A 15274-nucleotide genomic window follows, 5' to 3' on the forward strand; every position below is an offset into this window, starting at 1 on the left:
ATAGTGGATTATGTTGATGGATATCCATATATTAAACAATCCCTGCATCCCTGGGATGATACCTCTTGATCATGATGGATGATCATTTTGATGTGTTCTTGGAATCGGTTTGCAAGGATTTCATTGTGTATTTTTGCATCGATATTCATAAGGGAAATTGGTCTTACATTCTTATTTTTTTGGATCTTTGTGTGGTTTAGGTGTAGAGTAATTATGGCTAAATAGAATGAATTGGATAGAGTAACTTCTGTTTTTATTTTGTGGAATAGTTTTAGGAATATTAGAATTAGGTCTTCTTTGAAGGTTTGATAGAACTCTTCCCTAAACCCATATGTTCCTGGACCTTTTTTGTTTGGGAGACCATTAGTGACTGTTTCTATTTTTTAGGGAATATGGGAATGTTTAGATCATTAGTCTGATCCTGATTAACTTTGGTAGGTGGTACCTGTCGAGGAAATTGTCCATGTCATCCAGGTTTTCCAGTTTTGTTGAGTATAGCCTTTTATAGTAGGATCTGATGGTGTTTTGGATTTCTTTAGGTTCTGTTGTTATGTCTCCTTTTTCATTTCTAAGTTTGTTAATTATGATACTCTCCCTGTGCACTTTAGTTAGTCTGGCTAAGGATTTATCTATCTTGTTGATTTTCTCAAAGAACAAGCTCCTGGGTTTGTTGATTCTTTGTATAGTTCTTTTTGTTTCCACTTGGTTAATTTCTGCCATGAGTTTGATTATTTCCTTCTGTTTTCTTTTTCTTTATATTTTTTTATTACGTATTTTCCTCAATTACATTTCGAATGATATCCCAAAAGTCCCCCATACCCGCCCCCCAACTCCCCTACCCACCCATTCTCACTTTTTGGCCCTGGTGTTCCCCTGTACTGGGGCATATAAAGTTTGCAAGTCCAATGGGCCTCTCTTTCCAGTGATGGCCGACTAGTCCATCTTTTGATACATATGCAGCTAGAGTCAGAGCTCGGTAAATTTGCTTCCTTTTGTTCTCTAGCTTTTAGGTGTGCTGCCAGGCTGCTAGTGTATGCTCTCTCTAGTTTCGTTTTGGCTGCACTCAGAGCTATAAGTTTTCCTCTTAGGAATGCTTGCTTTCTGTCCCAAAACCATGGGTATGTTGTGGCTTCTTTTTCATTAAACTCTAAAAAGTCTTTAATTTCTTCCTTTTTTTTTCCCTTGACCAAGTTATCATTGAATAGAGTGTTGTTCAGCTTTTACATGAATGTTGACTTTCTATTATTTATGTTTTTATTGAAAATCAGCCTTTGTCTGTGGTGATCTGATAGGATACATGGGATAATTTCAATATTTTTGTATCTGTTAAGATCTTTTTTTTTTGGATATATTATATCATCAATTTTGTAGAAGGTACTATGAGGTGCTGAGAAGAAGGTATATGCTTTTATTCTAGGATTAAAATGTTCTGTAGATATCTGTTAAATCAAGTTTTTGCTTAACTTCTGTTAGTTTTAATGTGTCTCTTTTTAGTTTCTGTTTCCAGGATCTGTCCATTGATGAGAGTGGGGAGTTAAAATCTCCCACTATTATTGTGTGTACTGCAATGTGTGCTTTGAGCTTTACTAAATTTTCTTTAATGAATGCAGATGTCCTTGCATTTGGAGCATAGAGATTCAGAAGTGAGAGTTCATCTGGAAGATTTTATCTTTGATGAGTATGCAGTGCCACTTATTGTTTTTTTTTTTTTTTTGATAACTTTGTGTTGGAAGTCGATTTTATGTGTTCTTGGAATGGCGACTCCAGCTTGTTTGTTCACATTGTTTCCTTTGAAAAATGCTTTCCAGCCTTTTACCCTGAGGTAGTTTCTGTTTATGTCCCTGAGCTTGGTTTCCTGTATGCAGCACAATGTTGGGTCCTGTTTATGTATCCAGTTTGTTAATCTATTTCTTTTTATTGGGGAATTGATTTCATTGACATTAAGAGTTATTAAGGAAAAGTAATTGTTGCTTCCTCTTATTTTTGTTGTTAGAGTTGGGATTCTGATCTTGCGGATATATTCTTCCAGGTTTCTGGAAGGATTACTTTCTTGTTTTTTCTAGGGCATACTTTCCCTCCTTGTGTTGGAGTTTTCCTTTTATTATCCTTTGAAGGGCTGGGTTTGTGGAAAGATATTGTGTGAATTTGGTTTTGTCATGGAACATTTTGGATTCTCCATCTATGGTAATTAAGAGTTTGGCTGGGTATAGTAGCTTGGGCTGGCATTTATGTTCTCTTAGTGTCTGTATAACATCTGTACAGGATTTTTGCTTTCATAGTCTCTGGTGAGAAGACATGTGTAATTCTAGTAGGTCTGTCTTTATATATTACTTGGCCTTTTCCCCTTACTGCTTTTAATATTATATCTTTATTTAGTGCATTTGTTGTTTTGATTATTATGTGTCAAGAGGAATTTCTTTTTGGGTACAGTCTATTTGGAGTTCTGTAGGCTTCTTGTATGTTCATGGTCATCTCTTTCTTTAGGTTATGGAAATTTTCTTCTATAATTTTGTTGGAGATATTTACTGGCTATTTAAGTTTAAAATCTTCATTCTCATCCACTCCTATTATCTGTAGGTTTGGTCTTCCCATTGTGTCCTGGATGTCCTGGATCTTTTGAGTTAGGATCTTTTTGCATTTTGCATTTTCTTTGATTGCTGTGTCCATGTTGTCTATGTAATCTTCTGCACCTTAGATTCTCTCTTTCATCTCTTGTATTGTGTTGCCGATGCTCACATCTATCTTCCCTGATTTAGTTCCTAAGATTTCTATCTCCAGAGTTGTTTTCCTTTGGGTTTTCTTCATTGTTTCTACTTCCATTTTTTTGATCTTGGATGATTTTGTTCAATTCCATCACTTGTTTGGTTGTGTTTTCCTGTAATTCTTTAAGGGATTTTTGTGTTTCCTTTTAAAGATTTCTACCTGATTAGCAGTGTTTTCCTGCAATTACTAAGGACTTCTACCAGTTTATCAGTGTTCTCCTGTATTTCTTTAAGTGAGTTATTAATGCCCTTCTCAAAATTTTCTGCCAGCATCATGAGATATGATTTTAAATCTGCGTCTTGGATTTCAGGTGCATTGGGGTATCCGGGGCTCACTGTGGTGGGCACACTGGGATCTGATGATGCGGAGTGGTCTTGGTTTCTCTTAGTAAGATTCTTATGATTACCTTTCACCATTTGCTAATCTCTGTTTCTGGCTGTGACTTGTTTCTCCTGTGATTCTTTTAGCCTCTGTCAACACTCCTGGGAGTCCAACTCTCCTCTGAGTCCCAGTGGTCAGAAAACTCTCTGCAGGCAATCTCTCCTCTTGCAGGAAATGTGCACAAAAGTCTGGAGCTCAGATCTACCTCTTGAGTCCAGGGTTCAGAGCCTTCCCTGGAGGCGGACTCTCCTCTGGAGGGGAAGGTGCCCAGGTTTCTGGGTTTCAGCTTTGCCTCCTGGCTGGGGATGAAGGCCCAATGGAACCCTGTCCAAGAAGGTTTGTTGTTTCTGCCACCCATGTGCTCTCCTATGTCAACTGGTCTCTGTGATTCCACGATCCTGGTTGTGCTAGGGTCTGCTGAGTTCATGCCCAAGATGGTGCGGGGCTGGAACCACCAGATCGAATCCTGGCCACTGGTTAGGCAGATTTCCTTTGTCCCTGTTCCTGCAGTGATCCCAAGATCCTGCGTGTTCTAGGGCCCGCAGATTTTGTGCCCAAGTGGGAATGGCACCAACTGGTACAAACCCAAAATAGTGATCCAGCGGGTTTCCTTTGTCCCTGTTCCTGGTGACCCAAGACCCTCCAGCTTTTTTGGAACAGATGTTGCATTCTACTCACCAGTGATCTCAAGATCTTGGGTATGCTAGGGCAGCTGCAGCATGGAGAGTCCTCTGAGAACCTTGGGACCCTCCACCAAGTGCTAGGCCAAGATGGAAAACTTAATCTTTATTAGATTATACCATTAGGAAACACTAGAAAGTAGAAGAAAATTAGAGACTGGATATAGTTAGGAGCAAAAAGTAACTGCATAGTGTTTCTGAAGGACTGGCATTTAAAAAATTGTTTTCTGTTTTTTTGTTGCTTTGTTTGTTTGTTTTATTTCTAGCCCTTGTCCTTTAGTCTCTCATGGTCACTCAGTGTTTTTCTCATTCTTTCATTCTTTAACAAAGCTACTCTATTTCATGTACACTGTACTACCAGGCTCTGTAAACTCAAGCCCAGAAACAATACAGTAGAGTGTTGGTGAGTAGACATTTGAGATTCTGTGAGACAAAAGAAAAATGTGTTCCTTAAAACTCATTATACAAGTTTTTCTCCCAAAAGTCACTCACAGTTGACAATGAGAGTTTCATAGACATGAATAACTGAAACTCTCTCACCTTAAAGTAAATCTCTTTTCACAATGTCACCACCTGATAACAATTCAAAAAATGTTGGAGTATTAAGGAAAATTACAGGGTTAGAGAAATCAAAGACAGTGTTTTCTTTTTTTTAATTAGGTATTTATTTCATTTACATTTCCAATGCTATCCCAAAAGTCCCCCTCACACTCCCCCACCCACCCACTCCCACTTCATGGCCCTGGCATTTCCCCATACTGAGGCATCTAAAGTTTGCCTGAGCATCTGCGGGAGACATCTTGGTTCCCAGACTTCACTTCGTGACATATGTTGCTCAGATCAAGGTGTTATAAGGGCACACACTGTGTATTTTTCCTCTTTGACCTGTAGTTAGCAAAGTTAAAACTGTGAAATCTTATGTATTAATTCAGGGAATATGGTTATTATAAATTGTCTTTTTAATTTTAAGAGATGTCTACTGTAAACACTTCATAGGTAACACATACTATTTTTTTTTAACCAAACAGAATTATTTAAGTGAGTTAATATTTAATAGTTTCTTCTCTGCTGTATATTCCCTGACAGCAGGATATTCTATATTACAGCATTATATCTTTGAAGTATATTATTCAAAATAGAGAGTACCTACATTAGAAATGCCATCTATAATTATAAATCTTTGATATGCAATTCATTCTCTGGAGACATACAAGTGGTTTGACCTCAGGTGTCTGGGGACACTGGTCTTGTGCTAAGTTCTCAGATCAGTAAGCCTTGCAGCTGTGACCAATCCTAACTGCTTCTTAATGATTTGCATATCCTCACTACATCGCCTTGGGGACTTCTTCATATACCAGTCAAACATATCCTGTGCCATTGTCATTGCAGTCAGGACTCAGCATGGACATGAGGGCTCCTGCTCAGGTTTTTGGCTTCTTGTTGCTCTGGTTTCCAGGTAAAATGAACTAAAATTGGAATTTCACTGTTACACTGTGATTAGTGTTGACTGGCATTTGGGGGATGCCCTCTTTTATCATGCTTATCTATGTGGATATTCATTATGTCTCCACTCCTAGGTGCCAGATGTGACATCCAGATGACCCAGTCTCCATCCTCCTTATCTGCCTCTCTGGGAGAAAGAGTCAGTCTCACTTGCCGGGCAAGTCAGGACATTCATGGTTATTTAAACTTGTTTCAGCAGAAACCAGGTGAAACTATTAAACACCTGATCTATGAAACATCCAATTTAGATTCTGGTGTCCCAAAAAGGTTCAGTGGCAGTAGGTCTGGGTCAGATTATTCTCTCATTATCGGCAGCCTTGAGTCTGAAGATTTTGCAGACTATTACTGTCTACAATATGCTAGTTCTCCTCCCACAGTGATACAAATCACAACATAAACCCCATGAAATCAGAAATGAGAGGCTGGGCTGCTCCAGCTGCTCCTTCTCATGAATCACCCACTCTGAATTTCTCAGATGTAACAGGTCTCTCTGAGAGTTTGGGGTGACTCATAAGACACAAAATACACATATGCAATGCTTCTGGAAGGCAGGAGGGCACTACAGTCTTGATCACTCTAATTCCATACAAAAGAGAATAATAAAGTCAGGAGATATAATGCCACCTTTCTAGGGTTCCAGTTTCCCTAGTTATGCTGTCCTTTGACTGTCTCTATGAATTCTAGACTGAGTTTGCCAACTTTCAAAACTCTTTCCGGAATAAGATTTGCTTTACATTGAGTTTTTTATCAAACTGGAGATGATATACGTTTAAATCTCTTTTATGGGTTTGAAGAGAAAACCCAGTGGTTAAGAGCATTTGTTTATCCTGAAAGTGACAGGTGTGTGATTCTCAGCACCCATAAGGTAACTGAAACACACACACACACACACACACACACACACACACACACACACACACACACACACACACACTCATATACCAGATAAGGCAATCTGATACCATTACATATGGTATTGAGTCATCATGTTGGTACTGGGAATTGATCTCAGGACCTCTGGACAAGGAGTCAGTGCTCTTAACCACCCAACAGCTGTCTTAATTTCAATTTCAGTAGACTCAGTACTATCCTCTGTTCTTTGATGCTACATGTACATAATTTTCTTAGGGGAATGCAAACAATACATATGTTCATTTTTGTAAAAAAGTATTTTGAGGTATCAACACAGACACATAGTCTATTCATTTGTTTGCCTTTTAATATACAGGAGCTTTTCCTCTATCTTCAGTCTATGTAGAGACTTTCTTGTAATTACTTTCAATTATCTATGTTGTTTTCTTTATTTATGAACTTGTATGCTAATATTATTTGCACACATTTTATTTCATTCATTTCATTGCTCATTTCTAACTCTATTTGTTTTATCTGTGCTATTGTTTTAGGTACAAATGGCAACAATAGACATTTTGGCCTTTTGTAGAATCTGGGGCATAAATGCCCAATATTTCTCCACTGAATATTGTATTTGCTTGAGCCTTATAGACAATACATGACATAAGATATTTTTGTTATTATGTTTTCTTCTTTAAAGATGTATGGGGAACAGTTAATGATTCCCATATAAGTGATTTTAAGGAAGCATAGAAACAAGTACATAATTCTTTTCCTTAATTGTCAATAGGACTAAGCAACGTGTCTTGTCCTTTGATAGTACTGGAGTGCATATAATGTAATAAGGGACATGAGAAAAATACATACATTCATTTTTTAAAAAAGAAGTTCAGAGTATGAACACAAATATGCTCCCTATTTACTTGTATGCCTTTTAATATACAGGTACTATTCTTCTATCTTCAGTGTATGTATAGATATTTTGTCATTACTTTCAAATGTCTATGTTGAGCTTCCGTGATTTATCAATTTGTCTACTAAAATTATTACCAAACATTTTATTTCTTTCATTTCATTGCTCATTTCTTCCTAAATTTGTGTCTGTTTTATTGTTTTAGATACAGCCAGAGACATTTTGATCTTTTGTATAATCTGAGGTATAAATGTCCAATATTTCCCCACTGAGTATTATATTTGACTGAGGTTTAGAGACAGCACATGTCAGTAAAATATTTTTGTGGCTATGCCTTTTTCTTTAAAGATTTATGATGTAGGGTTAATGACTCCCATATAAGCGATTTTAAGGCACTATAGAGATAATTATATAACTCTTTACCTTAATTGTCAAACGGGTGAACAATATGGATACAGTGTGTAATCTTAAAGTGCCTGTTGTCTTGGGAAATACATTCAACTACAACACAATGCCTCCCAAGAGGAAAACAAACTGGAAAATGTACAGAAGGGGAAGGAGTGGATGAGGAACATGAAGAAGAGACACAAAAACACAATTTACTTTATTCCTTTCTTCTATATCCAGGTCTCTACTAACAACCCAGTTGAAAACAAAAATCAAAAAAAAAAAAAAAAACCAAACAAAAAAACTTCGTTGGATTTTTTTTCTTGTTCTTTTTTTTATTATTAGGTATTTTTCTTGTTTACATTTTCAATGCTATCCCAAAAGTCCGCCATACCCACCCCCCCCAACCCCTACCCACCCACTCCCCCTTTTTGGCCCTGGGGTTCCCCTGTACTGGGGCATATAAAGTTTGCAAGTCCAATGGGCCTCTCTTTCCAGTGATGGCCGACTAGGCCATCTTTTGATACATACGCAGCTAGACACAAGAGCTCCGGAGAATTGGTTAGTTCATATTGTTGTTTCACCTATAGGGTTGCAGTTCCTTTTAGCTCATTGGGTAATTTCTCTAGCTCCTCTATTGGGGGCATTGTGACCCATCCAATAGCTGACTGTGATCATCCACTTCTGTGTTTGCTAGGCCCCGGCATAGTCTCACAAGAGACAGCTATATCTGGGTCCTTTCAGCAAAATCTTGCTAGTGTACGCAATGGTGTCAGCGTTTGGAAGCTGATTATGGGATGGATCCCTGCATATGGCAATCACTAGATGGTCCATCCTTTCGTCACAGCTCCAAATTTTGTCTCTGTAACTCCTTCCATGGGTGTTTTGTTCCCATTTCTAAGAAGGGGCAAAGTGTCCACACTTTGGTCTTCCTTCTTCTTGAATTTCATGCGTTTAGCAAATTGTATCTTATATCTTGGGTATCCTAAGTTTTGGGCTAATATCCACTTATCAGTGAATACATATTGTGAGAGTTCCTTTGTGATTGGGTTACCTCAGTCAGGATGATGCCCTCCAGGTCCATCCATTTCCCTAGGAATTTCATAAATTCATTCTTTTTAATAGCTGAGTAGTACTCCGTTGTGTAAATGTACAACATTTTCTGTATCCATTCCTATGTTGAGGGACATCTGGGTTCTTTCCAGCTTCTGGCTATTATAAGTAAGGCTGCTATGAACATAGTGGAGCATGTGTCCTTCTTACCGGTTGGGACATCTTCTGGATATAGGCCCAGAAGAGGTATTGCGGGATCCTCCGGTAGTACTATGTCCATTTTTCTGAGGAGCCGCCAGACTGATTTCCAGAGTAAAATAAGAAAATTGCTCTATTATGTTAGAAGTTTTAGTGCTGCCACCTTCTCACCTATAAGGCAGACATTTTTGTCTTTTCTTACTGTATGCAGTCATTGTCACCCTTAACCATAACAGAAAGAAGATCAAAGCGTGAACCTGTTCTCCCTCCAATGTTTCCATCTCAGTGAATATTTGCCTTCTTCATTCCTCAGAAAATTTTTAATTTTTAAGGAAAGTGTGATTTTGTAGCCATCATGATAGCTATGACATGTATAACTGAAAAAATTTGATAAGCCTGGGGACTTGCTTTCATTTACTCAACTATTTATAAAGCTAGCAACTCTCAGATTTTAGGACTTTCAGTGCACACATAGCGAATAGACAGACAGACAGAAGGAAAGGTGGATGATATATAATCTCTATCTATGTGACCCTCTATTTTTCCACATCTAAACCAAAACAGACCATAAATACATGGAAAACAGCCACATATTTTCTAGTCTCTTTTGCTCCTGATGTTATATTATTCAATTTTACACACTTTAAGTACAGTATTGTGCCTTGGCTTCCTTAAAGACATTAATGTGAGTTCTGGGAAGAAGTCCTTTAGAGATTTCTGATATATGACAATGAAAATTCAAGACCACTTAAGTTTATTATATCTGTTTTTCATAAACATGCTTGTTTTATATTACATTGTAGTTTAGCATTGCCTTTAACCGTGATATGACAAAATCTAAGGTAATTGTTTGGAGAAACAATTCTCTGTATGCATCAGAGTGGCAGTAGTCAATTTTAGGTAATAGAAGCCATTGGGCAAATATTAGTGAAAGGGTTCAAATACAAAAGGTGAGTGAGGAGTGTTTAGGACAGGAGAATAACATCCTATATCTCTTTCCCAAGGCACAGTTTGACAGTACATAAGGAAGGAAATATGTGAGAAAGACCAAGACTGAAAACCTAAGTGACTTGCTACTTAAAGCAAAATCCTTAGAATGATGACAGCTCTGAAATTCTCCACAGCTGGGGATCAGAGATACTTGAAAACCACAGACAAATACCCCAAAATTTTTACTTTCAGTAGCATCCAAGTTAAAAAGGAAACAAAAAACACATTAAGGGGACTCTTGGGAAAAGGTGGAGGTTTGGAATTTTCTGAATTGTAACACCATGTATAACCCAAGACAGTTAAATTCAAAAGAACCAGAGAGAAAGAATATTGGAAATCTTGAGAGAGGTGGTAGGAAGGGCTAGTGAGATGATCACAGACAGGAGCACTGACTGGTCTTTCAGAAAACTTGGGTTCAGTTCTTAGCATGTACCTGGTGGTTTACATTTACAACTTCAATTCTAAGGAACCTACTGACTCCTTTGACTTTCCTGGGCACAGGCATGCACATTGTCATCCATAAATACAAGTTAAACCACTCATCCATAAAACTAAATAAAAGCAACCTTAAAAACTAAGAAAGCAGATTAGCAAGAGGAAGTTGAAAGAATACAGAGTAGAAATCAGGAAAAAATCCTGTGACTCAAGCAAGAGTGCTCTTGGTGGGACTCAGTGATGGGAGTACCACAAGCTAAACCAGACCACTCTGTTATTCCTACCCACACAAAAAGCTCACAGCACTTACAATCTTGACCACCATTGATGACATTTAATGTTTTGGTAATTCTTGCTTGGCTCTTGAGGAGAAGCCTATTCTATCGCTCTGTATGTCAGAGACTAGACTAGAATGTAGAACTAGAAACAGGAAACAAAACAAATCAAGAAGCCAGAAGCAACCTCCACAGATATATTCCTGGACAGTAGGAAGGCTAAATGAGGGGATGCTGACAAGTAGTATCAGCAGGAGAAACAGGCTATGGATGACATAGAGGTCAGGGCACCATTTTCTGTGGGACAGACAAAAAACTATCATCTGAGGATAAGAGCAGAGAACAATAGCCTTAGTACAATGAACTGCTTATCCTCAACTGCTCCATCCAGACCCATCAAAGCTCCCAGGGACTAAACCACCAACCAAAGAGTACACAGTGGGTACCTATGGCTTCAGGTGGATAAGTAGCAGAGTATTGCCTTACCTGGCATCACTGGGAGGGGAGATGCTTTGTCCAGTGGAGGCTTGATTGCACAGGATAGGGGAAAGCTAGGCTGCTTAGGCAGGAGTGGGTGGGTGGCAGGGTGAGGGAAGAGGGGATAGGGGGCTTGTGGATAGAAAACTGAGAAGGGAGGATAATATTTGAAATGTAAATATATAAAATAACCAACAAATATGGAAAAAGAAGGCAGAATTCTCACTCTTATACCATCAATATATACTTTCATAGGAAGGTATAATGCAAAACCAAAATCATTTAGTAGTTAATGCAATTTAAGACCTAAGATAAATGAAAGCTGAGTGTTTCTGGAAATTCCTTCATATTTGTACATATCATTGAAGTGGGTGTGGTAAGAATTCAGATCCCAGATGACCTGCATATTAATGATTTACTTGTTTTGATTTAAAGGACATGTATATCCTCATATTCATATCTACTAAAAGTGTCCTAAGAGAATCTTCCTCAGATCCTGAGGCTATCAGGTGAGAACTCAGAAATGTCTTCCAAGCCTCAAAAATCCAAGAGAAGCAGATACACTAGATGTCAGCAGAGAGAGAATTTAGGGAAGAGGCAGAGAAGGCAGCATTACTATTAACTCATCCAAAAGCTGCTGCACGGTACTCCTGGTGCGGATGGTGCTCTGTCTATTGAAGAAGCTACCTTATGACCAGGTGTTTGTTCTCCTCATCACTCAAGTCCAGGCCCCTGGAAAATCAGTGAGTTCAGGCACATGCTGCAACAGTCTCTGTCCTTTCATAGGTATATTTGTTTTTGTTTTTGTTTGTTTTTGTTTTGTTTTGTTTTGTTTTGGGGGGGGGGTCGAGACAAGGTTTCTCTGTATAGCTCTGGCTGTCCTGGAACTCACTTTGTAGACTAGACTGGCCTCGAAATCAGAAATCCAGAAATCTGCCTGCCTCTGTCTCCTGAGTGCTGGGATTAAAGGTGTGAGCCACTACGCGTGGCGTCATAGGTATATTTGTAAAGGATGTCCCCAAGGATTCTCAGAGTTCAGGAAATCCTTAGGTTCTTTTGGGCAAACAGTGATGTTGCTGCTTGAATAAAGATAATTTCTCTAGTTACTGCTCAAGAATAAAAGGTGAAAGTACCATTTGTAGGACACAGCAGAGCCATGCATCAGGTAGCAATGTTTTCTGTGATAGTATTCAAATCTGTCCTCACTAGTCAACCCTATATGTTGAGGAAATATGGGAAATAGTACTAAATGGTAGAAAACCAACAGGTGGAGGATCTGAAGCTGAGGAAAAGATGCACTCATTTAGTCTCTAAAGAATGAAAGCACCTCCATCTTCTCATGGAGTCAGAACTTCAAGTGACTCAGGCTGCTCAGATCAAGGTGTTATAGGTGCTTGTGCTGTGGGTTTCCTCTCCTTGAACTGTAGTTAGCAAAATTAATGCTGCAAAATCTTATGTTTTAATTCAGTGAAAATGGTTATGATAAATTGGCATTTTAATTTCAAGAAATTTCTACTCGAAACACTTCACGGGGAACACATACTATATTTTTTAACCAATCAGAATTATTTGAGTGAGTTTCTTGTAGTTTCTTCTCTGTTGTATATTCCCTGACAGCAGGATACTCTTCTATATTACCCCATTATATCTTTGAAATATAGTATTCAAAATAAGACTACCTACATTAGAAATGCCATATATAATTTTAAATCTTTGAAAAGAAATTTATTCTCTGGAGACATACAAGTGGATTGACCTCAGGCATCTGGGGACACTGGGCTTGTGCTAACTGCTGAGATGAGTAAGTCCTGCAGCTGTATCCAGCAATAACTGGTTCCCAATGATTTTCATGTTCTCAATGCACAGCCTTGGGGACTTCTTCATATACCAGTCACACATATACTGTTCCATTGTCACTGTAGTCAGGACTCAGCATGGACATGAGGGCCCCTGCTCAGTTTCTTGGGATCTTGTTGCTCTGGTTTCCAGGTAAAATGAACTAAAATAGGAATTTCACTGTGATTAGTGTTGACAGGCATTTGGGGACTGTCTTCTTTTATCATGCTTACCTATGCAGATATTCATTATGTCTCTACTCCTAGGTGCCAGATGTGACATCTGGATGACTCAGTCTCCATCGTCCATGTTTGGCTCTCTGGGAGACAGAGTCAGTCTCACTTGCCAGGCTAGTCAGAGCATTAGAGTTTATTTAAGCTGGTATCAGCAGAAACAGGTTGGAACTATTAAACTCCTGATCTACTCTACATCCAAATTAGATTCTGGTGTCCCATCAAGGTTCAGTGGCAGTGGGTCTTAGTCAGATTATTCTCTCACCATCAACAGCCTAGAGTCTGAAGATGTAGCAATTTATTACTGTCTACAACATGCTAGTTCTCCTCCCACAGTGATTCAAATCATAACATAAACCCCATGAAAGCAGAAATGAGAGGCTGGGATGCTCCAGTTGCTCCTTCTCATGAATCATCCACTCTAAGTATTTCTCAGATGTAACAGGTCTCTCTGAGAGTTTGGGGAGACTCATATGACAAAAAAATACACATATGCATTGCCTCTGGAAGGCAGGAGTGTTCCACAGTCCTGATCACTCTAATTTCATACAACAGAGAATAATGAAATCAGGAGATATAATGCCACCTTTCTAGGGTTCCAGTTTTTCTAGTTATGCTGTCCTTTGACTCTCTACATAAATTGTTGATGGGACTTTAACAACTTTCAAACCTCAGGAATAATATTTGCATTACATTGAGTTTATTAACGAACTAGATATGATATCCATTTAGATGTCTTTTATGGGATTGGAGAGAAAACCCAGTGGTTAAGAGCATTTATTTATCCTGAAAGTGACATGCATTTGATTCTCAGCACCCATAAGGTAACTGACAGCCATCTCTTTTTGTCATTACATGTATTCTCTGTGTTTACACAGACACACAGACACACAGACACACACACACACACACACACACACACACACACACACACATTCATACACCAGAAGAGGGAATCTGATTACGATTAAAGTATTGAGTCATCATGTTGGTACTGGGAATTGAAGTTAGGACCTCTGGACAAGGAGTCAGTGCTCTTAACCGCTCTATAGCTGTCTTAATTTCAGTTTCAAGTACTACCTTCTGTCCTTTTTTTAAAATTTAAACAATTTTTATTAGATTTTTTTTCATTTACAATTCAAATGCTATCCCGAAATACCCTTATACCCTCCTCTACCATGCTCCACAACCTACCCACTCCCTCTTCCTGCCCCTGGCATTCCCCTCTATTGGGGCATATAATCTTTGCAAGACCAAGGGCCCTTCTCCCAATGATGGCCAGCTAGACCATCTTCTGCTACCTATGCAGCTAGAGACAGGAGCTCAGGGGGTGCTGGTTAGATCATATTGCTGTTCTTCCTATAGGGTTACAGAAGCCTTCAGTTTCTTGGGTACTTTCTTTAGCTCTCCCATTGGGGGCCCTGTGTTCTATCCAGTAGAATACTGTGAGCATCTGCTTCTGTGTCTGCCAGGCACTGGCATAGCCTCACAAGACACAGCTATATCAGGATCATGTCAGTGAAATCTTGCTGGCATATGCAATAGTGTCTGTGTTTGGTAGTACATTATGATATGGATCCCTGGATGGGGCAGTCTCTGCATGGTCCTTCCTTCCATCTCAGCTTCAAACTTTGTCTCTGTAACTCCTTACATGGGCATTTTGTTCCCCATTCTAAGGAGGAATGAAATATCCACACTTTGGTCTTCCTTCTTGAGTTTCATGTGTTTTGTAAATTGTATCTTGGGTATTTTAAGTTTCTGGGCTAATAGCCACTTATCAATGAGTGCGTATCATGTGAGTTCTTTTGTGATTGGTTTACCTCACTCAGAATGATACCCTTTAGATCCATCCATTTGCCTAAGAATTTCATAAATTCATTGTTTCTAATACATTTACATTGTGTAAGTGTACCACATTTTCTGTAGCCATTCTTCTGTTGAGATCTCCCATTCTCATGGATTGGCAAGATTAATATAGTAAAAATGACTATCCTGCCAAAAGCAATCTACAGATTAAATGCAATCCCAATCAAAATTACTACTCAGTTCCTCACAGAGTTAGAAAGGGCAATTTGCAAATTCATCTGGAATAACAAAAACCTAGGATTGCAAAAACTATTCTCAGCAATAAAAGAACCTCTGGGGGAATCACCATGCCTGACCTCAAGCTGTACTACAGAGCAATTGTGATTAAAAAGAAAATTCATGGTACTGGTACTGCGAAAAACAGGGAGATCAATGGAATAGAATTGAAGACCCAAAAATGAACCCACACACCTATGGTCACTTGATCTTTGA

The 15274-nt window shown here is 38.7% G+C and overlaps 1 pseudogene, 1 gene segment (V, D, J or C) and 1 further gene; all 3 read left to right on the forward strand.

Annotated features, from left to right (window-relative positions):
- Window positions 1–15274, forward strand: part of Igk (immunoglobulin kappa chain complex) — a 3171119-nt gene that overhangs the window by 278932 nt on the left and 2876913 nt on the right.
- Igkv9-129 (immunoglobulin kappa variable 9-129) lies at window positions 5226–5699 on the forward strand. The segment is given in 2 exon segments: window positions 5226–5280; window positions 5402–5699. Coding segments are annotated over 2 exon segments (353 nt in total).
- On the forward strand, window positions 12842–13307 carry Igkv9-128 (immunoglobulin kappa chain variable 9-128; annotated as a pseudogene). The gene is given in 2 exon segments: window positions 12842–12896; window positions 13010–13307. Coding segments are annotated over 2 exon segments (353 nt in total).

This window comes from Mus musculus, chromosome 6 (genome assembly GCF_000001635.26).
Source record: "Mus musculus strain C57BL/6J chromosome 6, GRCm38.p6 C57BL/6J".
Taxonomy (NCBI): Eukaryota; Metazoa; Chordata; class Mammalia; order Rodentia; family Muridae; genus Mus; species Mus musculus.